Below are 19,762 nucleotides of genomic sequence, written 5' to 3' on the forward strand. Positions count from 1 at the left end.
CAAGGACCGAATAATTAAAATCCATCCCTAGAATAACCATCTGCCTAAAATATGCCCTGGCCAGTTATATTGTTGTCCCTGGGAGGACTAGTTTTTCTTGTTTTGTTCTGTCTTGGTATCATTACCATACCTTTCTTATAGTAGGCAGTGAATTGCTTGTTGAGTCAAGGATTTATTAAGCATTTACTATTTTTTAAATTTTTTTTATTAAGGCAATGGGGTTAAGTGACTTGCCCAAGGTTACACAGCTTAAGTATCTGAGATCAGATTTGAACTTAGGTCCTCCTGACTCCAAGGCAGTGCTCTATCCACTGCATCACCTAACTGCCCAAAGAGATTAGACCACAGGCTTTTGTTTGGGCATTTTTTTGTTTTTTGTTTTTGCAATAGAATTAAGAGACCTGCCCAAAGTCACACAACTAGGAAATTATTAAGTGTCTGAGGTCAGATTTGAACTCAGGTCTTCCTGACTCCAGGGCCGGTGCTCTATCTACTATACCATCCAACTGCCCCCAAACACTATTTGCCAGATATTATGTTAGATGCTTGGACTAAAAACAAACAAGAAAACAATATCCTCTTCTGAAGGAGTTTAAATTATATCCAAAGAGGGCCACTAGGTGGCATAGTGGATAAAACGCCGGCCTTGGAATCAAGAGTACCTGGATTCAAATCTGGTCTCAGACACTTGATAATTACCTAGCTGTGTGGCCTTGAGCCCATTTCCCTTGCAAAAAATAAATAAATAAATAGATAGATACATAGATAGATAGATAAATAAATAAACAAATGAATAAATAGATAAATTGCAAATTATATCCAAAGAGACAGCATGTATGTATGTGTATGTATGTGTCTATACTGAATATACATACACACATGCATGCATATGTGTATACAGGCATATATACATGTATACATGCATACATAATGACTTGAAGGGAAGAAGATTCTGTAGGGAGGAAAGATCCATATTAAAGATAACACTAGTTGAAATTTTCAGGAAGCTAGAGAGCCTAAGAACTAAAGATGGGAAACTATATTCTGACACGAGGGACAACCTGTACGATGTCAAAGGGAGGAGAGAGAGAATGAGTGTCATAAATGTGGAGCAAGACAGCTGGCCTAAAATGTGCATTAAAGAAGGTAATTTATAATGTGACTGGAAAGGTCAGTTGCTGTTAGGTAGTAAAGAGCTTTAGAAGCCAAATGGAGGAGTTTGTATCCACGGTAGGAAAAATAGTCAACCCCTGGAGTTTATTGAGTAGCAGAGCCATATGGTCAGACACACTGTTTAGAAGAATCCTTTTGGCAGCTGTGTAGAGAAGATGGATTGCAGAGTGAAGAGACTTGAGTCAGGTAGGGCAATTAGGAGCCTATTGCAATACTGAAGGGGATTTGAATTGGTAAAATGACTAGTCATCAAAGGTCTTCTAAGCAGATTTTTCCAGTTAAGAACTACTTTACCAGGAACAGAACATGCATCATAAAGGAGTAAAAAAAAAAAAAAAAACCCAACTTTGCGTGAGACCTCTAAGCAGCTCTTGTGTTACTCAGTAGGGTAGGAGTCACATTGCCAAAGCAGCTTTTCCTGATAATTGAACTTATTTTTCTCAGATAATATTTCAAAAAACTACTAAAGAATGTTATTTGGGGAATTTAATCTTTCTTGAAGGCTTCAACTCTCCCTACTTAAAAGGATTTTATTACAACTTTAATGAAGTATAATTTCTTTTGGACTTTGAATGGCAATAGGCTGATTGAAGTAAAGAGAGAGAGAGATCCCTCCCCATCTTAAACAGAAAACCCTAACCTCAACTTGTCTCCTAACTTAGGTACCTACTTGAGTGTGACATTTGCACTCTGCCAGGTCTCTCAACTAAGAGATAAGCCTCAAAATAGTACCTTTGATATTACCTCAGAGTCTGTAGCATTGTCAAAATTCTACCCACCTGACTTTTTCAATACTTGAACTCATTTATCTTAATAAGTAAAATATGAGCCTAGAATCAGGCAGACCTAAGTTCAGACTCCATATCTGACATAGAAGCTTGATCGTGAGCAAATCAATCAATTGTATATGTATGCGTAAATATAGAAAAATTGGGAGGGTTGTAATAATTTTAAATTTAGTGGGAAACCATTGATATTAAGTAAGAAAGGAAAGGCTTCTTGCAGAAAGTACAGTTTGACTATCAAGAGGTAGAAATGAGGAAGAAGAGCATTCTAGGGATGGGGTATAGGCCAATAAAAATATACAGGGTTAAAAGACACAGTGTCCTATTGGAAGAACAGGAAGAATGTCAGCATTACTGGATTATAGAGGTTGTAGAAGAGAGTAAGGTGTAAGACTCAGAAGGTAGGTAAGTGTCAGGTTATGAAGGACTCCAAACAAGAAAGGATTTTATATTTGTTTCTGAAGATAATAGAGTTATTGCAGTTAATAGACTACTGCATGACATGGTCAGTCTTGAACTTTGGGACGTTCAATTTGAAAGCTGACTGAAGAATGATCTAGAATGGGGAGAGACTTGAAACAGAGAGACCAATTTCCAGACATTATAGCAGTCAAGATGTCAAGTGATGAGGGCCTACACTAGGGTAGAGGCAGTGTCAGAGGAGAGAAGATGGCATATATAAATGTTACAAAGATAGAATTCACAGGACTTGGCAACTGATTAAGTAAGAGGGATTTGAGAGAGTAAGGTTTCCAGTAGGGTAGCTCCAAGGTGAGGAATAAAGGATATTTTTATTTAATGAAAAAATAAATGAATTTGTTTAAGGCAGTAGTTACCAACCTAAGGAGCCTAGACTCCTTAGAGCAGAAAGTGGCAAATTATTTCAAGGTATCTACAAAATTATATACACTTGTTGCAATGAAACAAATAAGCTAGGATGTGGAAAGAGATTTCAAGTTGAAATTTGTTTTTAACCTGCAATCAGATTTTCCATCTCTGAAAGCTACAAAGCCACATCAGGAATCTCATTAAATGATTCAGCATAATAAATATGCCATCAGAGGTCTTGTAGACTAAATTAATCTCTCATACATATGTTGCTATTTTTCAAATGAATGTAGGTGCTCTTGTGATTAATAAATACAAATTCATTTTAAAATGCCACTGAATTCAGAATAGTCTTTGGTCAATTATGTATTTTTTCCAATCAATGGATTATAGCAAGACAACTATTACATTATTGAAATGAGGGAGGGGACTGTGAAATATTCTGAAATTAAGCATGGTTCTCCTACTAAAAAGCTGGAAACCCACTGGTATAGAATGTTTCAAATGTTGGTACTATGTAAGCTGTTAGACATTAGGGAGCATATAAGAAAGAAGACACTTCCAACCCTATAGGCCCATGATTATAGGACATAGGAATGTGAAGACTAATGAGTTTAACCCTGCAAGGTAATTCAAATTTTTTTTAATGAAAGAATCTCAGAGCTTAATAGCTTATGTGAATTAAATAATAGAACTATCACTTATCTATGACACATAAAAGGTCTAAGAATATGTCTGTGCTACAACTCATAAAGAGAACTTTTATGGTAGTAGCTGCCTTAAGCACTGCCCTTTATTGGGGTATCCATTCCAAACCATGACACAGTTCCATTTTTATTTGCGTCACTTCTTGCATGTATCCACATGAAATTTCAGCTTGGTAAATGTATTAGCAGAGACTTCTGACTCATACATAACCTTTTTTCTAAAAAGCCATTCTGTTTACTCATCCTCTCCTCTCTTTCAAGGACAGGTGCTATTTCAGAGAGTAAGTTTTCATGGTTCCTGGAATTCTTGTTGCTTGGATATTATTAAGTATCTTGTTAGGTGCCCTTGATTAACATATTAAATATAAAAATTCCTGCATGGAAAATTTTACTTAAAACACCCTCTGTATCAACATGTTTTTAACAGTGTTGTTGACCTCCCAAATGAAACCTGGAGATTCAGCAAGCATTGGTAATTCTTTCAATAAGCATTTATTAAATAACCACTATACTAGTCTTACAAAGACAATCAACTAATGCAATGTTTTGTATATTTTCACAAATTCCAATTAAATTAACAGATTAAGTAAATAAGCCAATCAGCAAGTGAATGTATATATTGTGCCAGGCTCTGGGCTATGTACCCATATGCAAAAATAAAATATTCCCTGACTTAAAGGAATTTACATTCCAGTAAGGGAAAAAAACATGTTCAATGATTTTTTAAAAAACCATAAAATATGTACAAAGTATAAGTATAAGGTAATTCATGGAGAGCAAAACTTCTCACTTGTGGGGTAGCTTGGTGGTTCAGAGGATAGGAGGACCTGAGTTCAAATTTGAAACAGACACTTAATAATTGCCTAGCTGTGTAACTTTGGGCAAGTCACTTAACCCATTGCCTTGCAAAAAACAAAACAAAAAAAAAATGTTATCATTTGGCAGCTAGGAGATATGGTGGATTAAGTACGGGACTGAAGTCTGAAAGACTCATCTTCCTGAACTCAAATCCAGCCTCATACTAGCTGTATGACCTTAGGCAAGTCTATTTCCTCATCTGTAAAATGAACTAGAGAAGGAAACGGCAAACAACTCCAGTATCTTTGCCAAGAAAACCCCAAATAGGATCACAAAGAAGCATACACAACTGAAATGACCAGTCACATGCACTCATTCATTTCCTGTGAACATAAATACAAACCTGCCTCATGATCCCATTGCCCATTCAATTCAGTTCTAAAGGTTTGCTTTGAAATTAGTCTTAAAGTGATTCCTGCACTCATTCACCAGTCAAATAACAGACAAGCATCTGAATTGCTTCAACCAACGACATGGAAAACTCCAAAATTTCATGATTACAGCTGTTTGCTGCTTCTGCCTATGGTTTCTATGAGTGACCCAGCTGTATTTTTTTTCATCATGACCTTCCCCTAACAAGCTGCCTTGAAATAAACTGTCTCCCCCCACCACCCCCCATCCCCCCCAGTTACTTCTCTTCTTGAAATCTCTCCAAAGACCTCTGGCTCTAATTGGAGCTCAGACAGTTCCTGACAAAAATGTCACGGCCATAAAATGAAAAAAGGTTAGCTGCCAAGGAGAATGATGTAAATACACTGTATTCCGTTTTAGAATGATAATCTACTTATGATTAAGTGTTCTCAAGTAAGAATTTTTTTAACTATGCCAAGGTACCCCTTTCAGCTACTTTGTCTCCCTTTCAGCAAGTTTCCATTTGCTCCAAATTGAAAAGGGCTTTCCACAGAAACCTATATGAAACAAAGATTCATTTAGAAATCTAGATTTAAATGTGGAATTGATACTACAAAGGAATGTAAGGCTCAGAGTAAACTGTGGTAGTGAGTGATGGTGAACCAGTCATATCACAGAATTCAAGGAATAGCCTTCCTTCAAAATGAGGTGAGAAAATGTAGTAGTTTGGAAGAGGAATTCAGCACAAAGAGTGTGGGGAAACATTTCTTCTCCTAAAACTACAAAGATGGCTTGGAGAGTTTTAGTTTCAAAAAGTGTCCAAGGGGCAGCTAGGTGGCACAGTGAATAAAGCACCGGCCCTGGAGTCAGGAGTACCTGGGTTCAAATTCCATCTCAGACACTTAATAATCACCTAGCTGTGTGGCCTTGGGCAAGCCACTTAACTCCATTTGCCTTGCAAAAACCTAAAAAAAAAAAAAGTGTCCAAGAGCAGCAAGATGAAAATCTAAGGAGGTTAAGTAATGTTTGTTGATGTTTTTAAACCTTGAGTCAATTACAATTTTCGATCAAATTATTGTCCCTCCATCATAATAGTAGCCACTATTACAGGTCAAAAAATTATGCCTGAAATGAAACTTGTTACAATAAACTCATGCAAAACATGTTCTATGAAAAATGTCAGGTCCCAACTACAGGCATCCTATTCTTCCTTGCCCCTAGCAAATATCCCTCAAAGACAAGATAGACAGGCAGTTATGTAGAAAGATTGTTGGGCCTTTGGTAAGTTTTTTAAAGGCATAAATAATATTTTTTTCTTCTGAAAAAGCTTTGCTAGTATTTGGGTATAGAAAATATATTTGGGGGACATGAAGCTACACAATTTATATTCTCATGAAAGTGGAAAATTAACTTAATCCCCCTTAGTCTATAAAATGAAGAAATCATACTAGATGGCTTCTGAGTTTCCTTCTAGCTCTCTCTCTATATATGATTCTTTGTAGGTCATATGCATTGTTCAATCATCCATATTTTACTCATTGATTTATCAAATTTTCATCAATTCCTCCTTGGTTAACATTTTTAGGAGTTTGCTGTAATTCCCAAAATTTACCACTAACTTATAAAATGATCAGTGTCAAAGAATGGTGACTGATCTGTCTTCCAAAGCCACTGAGAAGTTTTCCAATCCTAGAAGTGTCTATGAAAACACTACTCCTCAAGGGTTCCTTCCTTACTTTAAAAAATCCTATTTATTTTATTGTTGCTTTTTTTCAAAATCTGGAATTATTTTTATTATTTAACACAATGAACCCAATACATAAAATTTCTGGCTCACATTATAGTATGAAAAGCACAGACAATGATAACAAAAACAATCAATAAATACCTTACTTTTTCTTTTAAGATTTTATGGAGGCAATGGGCTTAAGTGACTTGCCCAAGGTCACAGCATTAGTAGGATTCAAGTGTCTGTTTTTCTCCTAATCTTCTAATCCTCCTAATTCTACTCCTCCTTCCTTCTTTCTTTTTCTTTTTCTTCTTCTTCTTTCTTTCTTCTTCTTCTCCTCCCTTCTTTCTTCTTCCTTCTTCCTCATTCTTCCTTTCTTCTTTTTCCTTTCTTCTTCCTTCTCCCTTCTTCCTCTTCTTTCTTCTTCTCCCTTCTTCTCTTCTTCTTCCCCTTCTTCCCCTTCCTCTCCTTCCTCTCCTCCTCCTTCTCCTTCTTCTTCTTAATTTCTTTCTTTCTTCCTCCTTCTTCTTTCTTCTCCTTTTCCTTCTCCTCCTCCTCCTTCTTCTCCCTCTCATCTTCTTCTGTCTTCTTCCCCTGCTTTTTCCATTCCTTTTTTTTCTTTTTTTCCTTGCCCATACCTGTCAGTGATACTTCAGGCTTATAATCCAATACAAGGCAATCTTATCTTACATGAAAAAATGTATTACTCACCTCTGGTCCATAGAAAGAGAAAGGAAATTCTAGAATCAGTAATACTTTGAAATAAATATATTTTTATCTCATTAATGTTTGTAAAATATTCTTAGTTCTTTTTTTCACCATAATTACCTTTGCCTATATAAAGCCTTTTGAAATTCAAATCTTGAGGAAAAGCAAAGACCCAGGTATGCATAACTGTTGATACTGAATCAAAAGATAGGTAACCAGCTCCTTTGTATTCTAGTAGATAGCAAAACAGTCAAGAAAAGGACTAAGCTTCCCAAGAGTTGTCATTGCAAAAGTTATTCATATTAGTTATGTTTTGGCCTTGTGTCTCTGTGCTGTGGTCATGCATATGGTTCCCCAGGGGATCCCCCAGGAGTTAACTTTACCATTTTCCCAAAATAAATTGTTTTCTTGGCTATTTTCTTCTCCCACCCGATAGTAGCTCCTATTGTAATGTGAGTAGTTGGTTACATCATATGTGTTTCCATCTGGACCCCTGGTCTTGACCAACTGGCTGATAGTCCTATTCTAAACTAGAGATAGACTTGTATTTTTTTTTTGTCATTAAATAATTAAGCTCCGGTATTGGTAATAGAACTGAACAATTAACAAAGTTGAACATGGAAGACAGGTCAGAGTCACTATTCTTTGACACTGACCATTTTAAAAGTTAATGGTAAATGTTGGGAACTACAAGGCATCAAGCCAGTCTTTTCTCAAGCAAGAGTCAGGGCTTTTGCTTCCTTTACTATTTACTATGTTTTTTCCATTTTACTACATAATTATATATAATTTGTTCTCTATAGAATTCTTTACTCTAAAACTTATTTAAAATAAGCAAAATATTTCACTAACCCCTAGTAATCATATTAATTTCCCATATTCTTTTATCTATAATATTTGAAGGTCACTTGAGAATTATACTCCACCTGGGTGGAGGTAAAATCAAATTATTATTACAATTATTTAACATTTAAGTGCTCAGAATGTAGAGAATAAAAAGATATCCATAACTAATCAATTTGCTATGCCTTCTACCAGCTTCTATAGTTAACCTCCCAGAAATTTATTTCAAAATTAAATCTGAAATATATAAATGACAGAAATTGGTTCCATATAGATCAATTTGGTTTCAAATATTTAATTCAAAATGAAGAGCTTTGTTTTTTTTTTAGCCAAACTGTTCTCAATGTCAAAAGAATTAAGAGATTTTAATCTCTTTAAGTAATTCTTTGAGTATTATTTTCAACCTAACATGCTGATATTGTAGTGCTTTACATTTAAGATGGAGATTATTACCTCCTTGGGCACCATGCATTAGGAGATAAACTCATACAAAACAAGGGGTTTTTTTCACACTACAAATAGATATACATATATATTGATTCACCTAATCAATTTTCCCAATTTGCAAAGCAAGCTGATCCCATCTTCTGATGTCTCTGTTGTCTTCTGACTTTGTGCTTGATTGTCACCTACTGTCTAGGGCTAATTTCTGGACAGTCTAGAAATGGTGTGATTCAAATATAGACTTGTTAATTCTCTATCTTTCTACTACCATCAATGAAGAAACAGAAGTGGGCTTACAGGACCTATTTTTACATTTTCTTGGGTTTGATCAAAGAATTCCTTGTCAAGACCAATTTGCTAATGATGAGCTCCATGTCTGTTGCTCGGACTTATTGAAGGCTTTCTAGCCTAGTTGGAAATCTTAGAGCTTAAACGCAATTAACATGACCTTTGACAATAATAATGGTATTAATAATTATAGCTAGCATTTAGCACTTTAAGCATTTTACATATGAATATTATTAAATTTGAGATAACCAAGGATCACCTCGACATCAAATGAGAAATCAAAGAAGAATTTGTAGAGGCATCAAAATGGTAGAAATTAAAACCCCTGCCCTATTTATCTCAGAAGATTGTGGTGAGGATACAAGATAATGTATGTGAAGCATCTTGCAAACCTGACCATTCCAGATCAATGATATATATTATCATTGTCAGGCATTCATTACCAGAGGACCGATTATCTCCTAAAGAATAATTTGGGGCATAACAACCCTTGAAAACACTCCTTGAAGTCAAGGAGAGGAGAGGTTGCTGTCAGCATCAGTCAAGCAAATAGCCACATTGAAGAATTTATACATCCTTTAAGTACTGAAGTAAAATTTTTATTAAATTAATCAAAATGCTAGATGTTTTTAAAGACAATATATATAACATTGCTCCCTACCACTATCACCACCAACCATATGGCTTATACATTATAGAACAAATTCACTCATTATCCTTGGACAACCCTAAACCATTTCTAGCTAAAACTCACAGGGAAGTCTAACTATAAAACTTTCCTGTACAATACGATCATATATGGCAGGCAATTAGTATAATATGGATCCTCCACTAAATTAACATTCTACTGCCTAATTATGACATGGAGTTATACACAGGTTCTCAAGGCTAAACCATCAGTACACAAGTCCTGACAGGTCCCACCAAGCTGGTAAGACCATGAGGACAAGTCTAATGACTTATTTGTACATCTGTCCCCTAAGGAGGGGTCTAACTAAATTAATGTTGTAGGGTATAACTAAGGTTGAGCGCAGCTAATAAATATTTTTTGGTCACAGCAACTCATGCCATCGTTTACTAAGTCATTGAAGAGTTCTGATCTGCATCAGTGAAGGACTTACTCATAGTGACAAAAACAAGGTTCCCTTTTGTTATTGCTGTTGCTATTGTTATTGGTTTTATCTTATTCACTAGGACTGAAAAGGAAACATTACTGGGATAACATGCCTTTATATTTAGTATTCTACCAGTTCTTTTATAGGCAAGTTAAAAAATTGCTTTTTATAGTTGGACAAAAGTATTCGAATATAAGCTCATCTTCTCTAGGCTTACTGAAAGCATCTTTGGTATAATGCCAGTAACAGAAAGCATGGTAGAGATGCTATTTATCTCTTCTTGTTCTCATGAAATTTTTTCCTTGTACAAGTTTCTATACTTTTAAATGTTTTTGTGCCACATATCTTGAAGATTGAGTATTTGGGATAGTTGCATTAATGGAAAAACACTGTTTTTTAGTTTTAATGAATCATTGTTGTATTCAGGTAACTGTGGGCAATAGTTCAATTTGTGCTATTGGGTCAACCAATCAATAAATATTTGTTAAGCACTTACTAGGTGGCACAGTGTATAGAATTCTGGACCTGGAGTCAAGAAGATTCAACTTCCTGAGTTCAAGTCTGACCTCTGACACTAATAGTTGTATGACCCTCGGCAGTCTCTTAATCATATTTGCCTCAGTTTCCTTATCTTCAAAATAAGGTGAAGGAAATAGTAAGCCACTCCAGTATTTTTTTTCAAGAAAACTCAAATAAGGTGACAAATAGTCAGACATGACTAAAAACGTGATTGAACAATAGCAACAATAAGCACCTACTATGTGCCAACATTGTGATAAATGAAGGGTGTTCAAAAAGAGGCAAAATACAGCCCTTGCCCTCAAGAAACTTCTAATCTAATGGCCCAGTTCAAGTATAGTTTATTGATTGAGTTTTCCAGGATATTTTTAGATCTATATTCATAATATAAGAATGTGTTATCAGTTCATGAAGATAGTAACATTCTGGATTGTAATTATAGCTACTAGGTAATGCCTTGCTAAGAGGTGCTAAACTTTTACAGTGATGTGTTATATTCAACCTGAAAACTGGTTTCACATGTAGGTACATATATATATATATATATATATATATATATATATACATATATATACACACATATATGTATATATACATACATATATATGTATATATACATAGAGAGAGAGATTGATATTAATATAGATTGATGATTAATAGATGGATAGATGGACAAATAGGTAGAGAATAAACTTGTCATGCTAATGCATTCAGCAAACATATATTGAGTATTATACTCTCATACTAAACATATATAACAAAGTATGTGTGGGATTGTATATGTATATACACATTTAACTTATGGCCACTCTAATGATAATGCAATGTTAGTATTGACTTCTGAGATCTTGTCTCAATATTCAAGAACTCAAAAATAAGTATGGATTTCTCAGGGCGAAATTCCTACAATAATCCAAAAATCACCAGCGAAGTTAAGGATCATAATTCATATGAGGATCTCTATATAGGCTAAGTAAATTGTTAGCTCCACTACATTTACTTAGTTGGCACCACTATGATGAGTGAGAATTCATGGTATTTGCCCCCAAATGTGTTTCAAGAGCGTCATCTTTACACAGAAAGACTAGCATACAAATTGACTACCTGCTTCTGCCATTCTAAAATCTTATTTAAGAGGAAGGAAAAGATTCCATAGTTATTTTGATGAGCAAAGTGAATGCTATGTTTTAAAGACAGCCATACTGGAACAACTAGGAGCACAGTGAATAGAGTTGTAAAATAGGAAATCAGGAAAATTTTAGTTCAAATCAGACCTCAGACACTTACTAGCTGTGTGACCCTGGGCAAGTCACTTTAACCCCAATTGGTTCCCCCACAAAAAGAAGAAGAAGAAAATAATAAAGGACACCATATTGATTTATCCTTATTTAATTTCCCCATAGTGCTTACTTAGCAAAAGAGATCACAGAATCCCAGAACTGATGAGTTTATAAAGGATCAGATTATAAAGTTTAGAGCTAGACATGATCTTAGAGGTCACCAAATCCAACATCTTCGTTTTAAAGATGAGATGAGGATCCTTAGGCCGAAAAAGTTTAAACAACTCATCCAGGTTCACACAAGGAGTAAATAGGAAACTAAGGACTCAAATCTGATTTCTAATTCCAAATCCACTGCCCTCCCCACTATGCAGCACTTCCTCACAGAAGGACTTCAGCGACTATATAATCTCTGCACAATCCTTCTGCAACATCTCTAACAAGTGCTTTATCCATTCTCTGCTTGAAGATCTCCCGTGTAAAGTAACCCATTATTGAAATAGTCCATTCTATTTTCTAATGGTTCTAATTATTAGGAAATGTTTCCTCATGTAAAATAACATAATTGTCCCCGTAGAAAATAAAATCCATCCCTAGCAAAATACTTGACAACTGCAGCTTTCAAAAGCAGATGTAACTTTTTCTTAACAATTAGGTAACAGTCCAGATAGGAGCTAGCATGTAGAATCATTGAGTGGGGGTGGGGGTTATTAATATCCCATCCTTGGTTCTAATCTGTTTGTCTGAGAATAATAAACTCTACCTGGCCATGATTTCTTCTTAATACTAGCAAAATCTGAAAGAGACAAATAGATTCTCAGCAGCCAAAAAATTGCTTTCCCAAAAGAGTCAGTACTTAAGACACCTGAAGTTTATGTTCAGTCCGTTTTGTAAGAGAGTAAATTGCTATTGGGATTGAATTCAGGGCATTTTCCCTTGGTGATGAAGGGGGTTATTACCAGAACTTTGGAAGAACAGAAAGATACCTGCTTTTACCTAGCAAGCTCCAGAAAATAGCCCCCCACCACCACTTCCCCAGGGAAATGAGTAGGCAGAAGAATGATTCTGATAATGGAGAGCATTTACAACTCCCCTTTAGTGTACTCTGCTTATCTAAATTGGCACTCAGGTACCTGCCTACCAACTACCAGTAACTCTAAGAGGCATTAACATCCATCAGATTCTCTGTCACAGCCAGGGAGGCTCCAAAAAAGGGTATTTGTCTTACTGCAAAGCCTGTTTCTTTCATACTTAATCAGCATTTCCAAGAGTCCATTGCCTTTTCTGAAAAGCAATACCTACCAGAGAAGGAAATGGCAGTACTTATGGAAATGCTGAAGCATCAGGGTAAAAGAGATACAGCATGAAGGTGAGAGGGATGTTCAAAAGAATCTCCAAACAGTTTTCAGCTTGGGGGAGGGGGGGGAGAGAAAGCATCTTTTCCTCCCACCTCAGCTTAAAGCCCTTTCCTAACAAAAGGTATCAAGGAAGTACCAGTTTAAGCCTTAGATCTACATAGCTCTAAATCAAGGATTGTAAATCATTTTTACATACTGAGAGCCAAATGGATGAGGGAAGGATGTACATATAAGATCAAATAAATGAAAAGTAGCTTAATTTGGAACATGTCTTGAAATTAAGATCAAGGAACAAAACGTGTATTCATTAATTACAATCAGTTATACCTGTGTCTGTTTATAGTTCTAAATTATGACCAATTAGGAAAAAAGTGATGGATCGGAAAAAAGATAAAGAAAATAAAGTGGAAGACTCAGAAAAAGAATCCAAAATATTCTGATGCCAAGATGGACATATTGAGGAAGATAGAGCTGCAAGAGACCCACATATAGTGAAAGGAATACTGTCTGAGAGAGAACAAAGCAAGCACAAACACAGAAGCAGCATGACTTTCTTGAAGCAATACCCCCATCTTGTGTTTTAAAATTATGTTGCCTTTTTGTCACTATGGAGATAAATTGAGATATTAGCTACCTGCATTTGTCCTACAGGCTAAATGAAATTAAATCCAGAGCCTGATCATCCCAAAGGTCAGGATTTTCCACTCCTCTTTTAAATGAAATTCTTTTTAAAAAGGGCCAACAGGCTTTTTATAAAGTTGAATCATTTTCTCTGTAACTTGAACATTTATTCAATATTCAGCACTAGCATCTAGCAATATTCATTGCATTATGGTCATAAAGAGAGTCCAAGACTTGAAATCAGGAAGACTTGGATTTGTATCCTGCCTCAGACACTTACTAGAAGTACAAATCACTTAATCTTCCTAAACCTCATCCTCCTCATTTTTAAAATGGGATTAATAATAATAATAAAGTTGTTACAAGAATCAAATGAAATAATGTTTTGAAAATTCTTTGAAAAACTTAAAGTACTGTATAAATGTAAGTGGTTATTAAATTTCCAAAACTCTGGGGTTCAGTTATCTATTAGAAGATATTATGATTCCCCCATTCTTACCCCACTAAAATCCCTTTTCTAGCTAATTATTATCAAAAGTAATAATCTGCTGTCTGCTTAAACACTTTCAAGTATAGATTTCATATTAGCTTCAGTCCCACGTTGGAAGATTATCTTGCATTCTGATTGTATTATCTGGTGTATTAGTTATCTATATCAACTTACTACTTTAGGACAATACTTGAAAATGTTAAAAAGCCAGACCGATCATATAATCATCTCCAAAATCTTCTAACAAAATAGGAGTTATTAAAACTTGTCCTGTCTTGGGAGAGTCCTTGGGAACTACAGACCATCTTCCAACCACAGAGACATCCACAAAAGGAAGTATTTAGTGAATGAATGGTTCCCTATTCCAAGGAAATTGCTTAGTAATTTACTTTACATGAAAATATTCTTAGTGGATATTTGGCATCCAATATTCTTTAGTATCAGTCCTTACCAACTTTGTAAATTTTTATTCTCAGACTTGAGAAAGAAATTGAAGAGCTTGAAAAAGCAGAACTGAAGATCTCAGCTCATGAAGAAGCAATTTTAAAGAAACTAAAATCAGTTGAAAGAACAGCAGAAGACATTATAAAGGTAAGTAAGCAGTGAGAATTTTAAAAATTATTCCTTCACACACCTAGTTTTCCAAATAATCTTCAATGCTCCTAAAAATCTAGTGTATATTTTGAATTAATTTTCAAAAATTGTAATAATGACAAAAATATTTTTCTTTATAGTCTGTGAAGGTGGAAAAGACAGAAAAACCAGAAGGTATGTAACTTTGAGGCAGCATGATTCTTAACAAATGAATGTATTGTCTTATTAAAGCTCACCATTTTATCATTGATTTAAACTATTCAAAACTTGCATTGACTCTCGCAATTTCACAGAGACCATCGAAGACATCTATGCCAATATCCCTGATCTTCCAAAGTCCTATATACCATCTAGATTAAGAAGGGAAAGAGATGAAGGAATTGAAGAGGATGAGCAAAATAGAAAAGGTATTCCATATTTGCAAATTTAGAATTTAGGCTTTGAAATTTTCAAAATTTGGAGCAGCTGGGTGATACAGTGGATAGCACCAATCCAGGGGTCAGGAAGACCTGAGTTCAAATCCAATATCAGGACACTTAATAATTACTTATTTGAGTGACCTTGGGCGAGTCACTTAATGCTATTGCCTTGCAAAAACAAAAACAAAAAAAGAAATTTTCAAAATTTGCTGTACTAATCTGTATACTGGTTACAATCAGAATTTCTAATGTTAAGAGGTTCCCTGAACTTGTCTTTTTGCATATCTCAAGGACTTGAGATATTGTTTTTGGTTAACACCAACCCATATAAATGTTAATAGGGGTGAGGGAGGTATGTTCTATGAATTTGTATAATCATTTTTTTCTTATGGTCCATCTACAGCTTAATATACTATTCCTCTGAGGGAAGTGAACTCCTATTGCATGAAATGGATTAGAGTTTTCAGCTAGACAGGGACAAGTATCGAGTGTCTTTTGACCTTAAGGATTATCTGATATAGCAGCTCTCACAACAATGAAGGATCCAACATAAATCATTGATTTAGTGTAGGCTGAATTAAAATTACATCTACCTAAATGTAGGGAGACCAGGGGCACCAAAATCAGTCTATGCAGTCAGCTCCAATCACCATGTTGCACATAATGGCACTGATGATCTAGCACCCATTGAGGTGGAGGAACTTTTAACACAAGCATCAGAGAGAAACTCTAAATCTCCAACTGAATAGCATGCACCTGTGTATGCCAACCAGTTTTGCAGACCTTTAACCCCACAGAGAGAATCTTCAAGAAAGGATGCATATAGGGGCAGCTAGGTGACACAGTGGATAAAGCACCGACCCTGGAGTCAGGAGTACCTGGGTTCAAATCTGGTCTCAAACACTTAATAATTACCTATCTGTGTGGCCTTGGGCAAGCCACTTTAACCCCATTTGCCTTGCAAAAGCCTAAAAAAATAAATAAAAAAAGGAAAGGATACATATTCCAACTAATGGTCTAGACAGTAATGTAAATATAGTCTTATCATCTCAGTGAAGTCTAGATTCTAATATAGAGAAATGGGTAGAACAGGCAATTTCAGCTAGTTGTCTCAATCATACAAAGACCCAGAGCATCAAAATCTCTATAGGTAGGAAAACTATAAAGTCGGGGCAGATATTCTGAAGCCCAGGGAGGTCAACTTGGGAGGTCAAAAGAAAAGAATTTCAACCCAGAAAATAAAAACACTATTCCCCCCTTGTCAGTCAATTAACAATTATTTTTTAAGCATTTACCATGTGTCATAAAGTATAGTGAGCATTAGGAATTCATTGAAAAAAAATGAATTGTTCCTGCCCTCAAAAAGCTTTCATTCTACCAGAATTCTCTTTTTGTATATTTCTAAATAGTGTACAGTTATAAACTAATAAAAAAAAAAACTAAAAAAAAGAGCAATGCACTATTTACAGAGCAGAGTCAATCATTCAAATAACTTTTATTCAGCATGTATTATGTGTTATACATACTATTCTAAGAATGAAGGGTACAAAGAAATGTAAAAGACAATCCCTGATCTCACATAACCCACCATCTGTCCATCTGTTGAGGTGGACAACCTAAAACAGGTATGTAACAAGATATATACACAGCCAGGGGAAAAAGGTAAGAGTTTGTATTCATTCCTATAGGCTAATCTTGCCTAGTGGGAAACAATCTAGAATGGAAAGATGATAATTAAAAATATGTACTAAAGCTAGAGCAACCCAAAGAGGAAAAAGGGAGTAACTTATGAAGCTATGAGATCATGATGTTACAATACTCTTCATATTCTGTTTTTTATTATGGTTTATTTTTCTTATCCTCTATCCTGGATTTTATACTTCTTGTGTTCCTGTGACCTTGAATATGATTTTACATACAACAGAGATTCAATAAATGTTGGCTGAACATTAAATTAAAATTTTACTCTCTCTCAATAGCTTTGTACACCATGGAAATTAAAGTTGAAAAGGACATGAAGACTGGAGAGAGCACAGTCCTATCTTCAATACCTCTCCCATCTGATAACTTTAAAGGTGCAGGGGTGAAAGTTTATGATGACGGCCGAAAATCAATCTATGCAGTCAGCTCCAATCACCATGTTGCACATAATGGCACTGATGATCTAGCACCCGTTGAGGTGGAGGAACTTTTAAGACAAGCATCAGAGAGAAACTCTAAATCTCCAACTGAATATCACGAGCCTGTGTATGCCAACCAGTTTTGCAGACCTTTAACCCCACAGAGAGAAGGTGCAACACCTAAACCAAATCTTCAAGAAAGGATGCATATTCAAACTAATGGACTAGGCAGTAGTGTAAATGGTTCTTCATACAACTTGGGAAATGGCTTACAGAAAGACAATGATCTCAGCACCATGCGACCAATACCTCGTCCCAGATCAGTAGTGCAGCAAACAGAGGATAGCCTTCGTACCCATCCAAAGATGATGTCATCTAGGGAAGAAATACATTTGATGCAGGAGGAATGTGTGCCTTTATCCAAGGCAAGAGAGAGTCCCCACGAGTCATCCATTAGAAAGTCAGTATATCAATGTTCTTCACCAACTGTCCCGGAAGATGAAGAAGACATCAAGTACAATGTTGTTCAGTCCATGCCTTGTAACATAGATGATTCAAAACCTGTTACCATGATTTTCATGGGGTATCAGCAAGCAGAGGAAGATGATGAAGAAAAAAAACTATTAACAGGGTATGATGGAATCATCCATGCAGAACTGGTGGTGATCGATGATGATGAAGAGGAAGAAGGAGAAGCTGAGAAACCATCCTATCATCCTGTAGGCCCCTCGAGTAAGGTTTACCAACCTGCTAAACCAACACCACTCCCCAGGAAGAGATCAGAAGTCAATCCAATTGAAAATTCAAGCCATCAATCACCTCACAAAAAGTCTATAGCCCTGAATGAACAAAAGGAAAACCACCCCATCCACCATCCTACCCTTGATGGTCAGAGAGCTGGAGATGGAACAGAGGATCCCTCTCTCACAGGTAATAAAAAAGAGAAGGCATGCCACTGCTGTTCAGTCATGTGACAAACAGCTTCCTTAAACTGCTCTTTCTGATTAATAAGCCTTCTAACTTAGAACCTCTTGGATCATTGGATAAACTAACATCAAATGACTTTTTTCATGATTACTCAAATGAATTGTTGTCACTATGAATCCAGGTTATTATTAACTCATATTTCTTCTTATACATGAGGTCAAATTTAGCATACTGAACTTAAAGTGGGTAATCTTGCAAGGACAGTCCTAAAAAATGACTTTGATGGTCAGGAAAAGAAGATGGACAAAGATTGTAGTCAATACAAAGATTGTGGTATATTGCATTATTTTATCTTAGCTATTTAAAGTTTATGTGAATAGAGGTAGACCCATTTTTATTGGGTAACTGACAGCGTTATTTTTTCTGTACATATCAAACACTTCAAGATTATTTGTGCATCATTTAACAAATGCCTTAACCTTTCAAGAAAAAACAAGCTACAGCTTTTATTTTCCTGATATTTTTCCTACTTTGCCTTCACTTGGTGTTTTTTGTATTTTAAAGATTTTATTAACTATTTCCTTATTTTTTCTATTTTTTTAAATAGAAGAAACACCAGAAACAAATGCTTGTATATATCTTTTAATTCTGCATTCCCTTTTCCAGTCTAGCAAATTTATTTTTCAATAGATTTGTTATACAAAAACATCTGTTTCTCATATTATCAATTTTTATAACAGAACATGAATGGGAAAAATACCTTTGACATTTTTTCTATAAAAATGATAACTCACCTTTTTCTTAGATTTATTGCTTTTCAGTCACCAGGACACAGGCAGAGTATTGATTTCCACTTTGTAAAGAACAAAAAAAAGGCATAAGTAAGAATGTCTATATTAACTATAGAGAAAGCCATGGTATTGAATGCTGGGCTTGAATATTGAATGCTGGACTTGGAGTGAAGAAAACCTGGGTCCAAATACCTCTTATGTCACTCATTAGGTGGGTGACCCTAGAGAAGTCACTTGATCTAACTTTGCCACAGGCAGCCCTAGGCAAACTATGTACTGAATTGTAAACAATTTGTAATCCATGTTGGTAGAAGGAATTTCCATACTAGGAGTCTCCCATATACTTCCTCAACTTTGACTTGACTATTGAAAGATAAGAATTAAAAAGACAGCTTAAATCAAAGAGAATTTTATTGCAAAGCAATGATTTTCAACTTCCAATCAATCCCAAATATTTCTTTCATTCTCCAAAATGTGTCTTCATAGGCTATTTAATGTCCATAAGGCTTTATTCAAGATGACAAATGGAGCTGAGCTTCATTCCATTCATTTAGCTAATTAAATTAAATGTGCCATTTCCAAACCTAGTTTAGTTATTTGTAGAAATTTGTGGCTTCCTTGGAGAAGTCCCGTAAATTCCCTTCTCATATCAGAAGTTGGGATGGCACTAAAGCAAGCCAGAACCATTACCAGCTTTATTTTTTGTTCCAACCATGAGCTTTCAGTCTTATTTCAGCTTAAAAACAATTTGGGAGGCTTTTGAAAAAGAATAATGGATGTTTATGATCAGCAATTACTACAATACCTAACTTAA

The 19,762-nt window shown here is 35.4% G+C and overlaps 1 protein-coding gene across 2 annotated transcripts in view; it reads left to right on the forward strand.

Annotated features, from left to right (window-relative positions):
• The window catches only part of PALMD (palmdelphin), an 83,967-nt gene that overhangs the window by 42,279 nt on the left and 21,926 nt on the right, over positions 1 to 19,762 (forward strand). For both annotated transcript variants that reach the window (XM_074188243.1, XM_074188244.1), the window contains exons 4-7: positions 14,574 to 14,688; positions 14,832 to 14,865; positions 14,985 to 15,098; positions 17,090 to 18,160. In XM_074188243.1, coding sequence (XP_074044344.1) covers positions 14,574 to 14,688; positions 14,832 to 14,865; positions 14,985 to 15,098; positions 17,090 to 18,160 — 1,334 coding nt within the window. The remainder of the gene's footprint in view (positions 1 to 14,573; positions 14,689 to 14,831; positions 14,866 to 14,984; positions 15,099 to 17,089; positions 18,161 to 19,762) is intronic.

The sequence above is a fragment of the Macrotis lagotis genome, chromosome 5 (assembly GCF_037893015.1).
Source record: "Macrotis lagotis isolate mMagLag1 chromosome 5, bilby.v1.9.chrom.fasta, whole genome shotgun sequence".
Classification (NCBI taxonomy): Eukaryota; Metazoa; Chordata; class Mammalia; order Peramelemorphia; family Peramelidae; genus Macrotis; species Macrotis lagotis.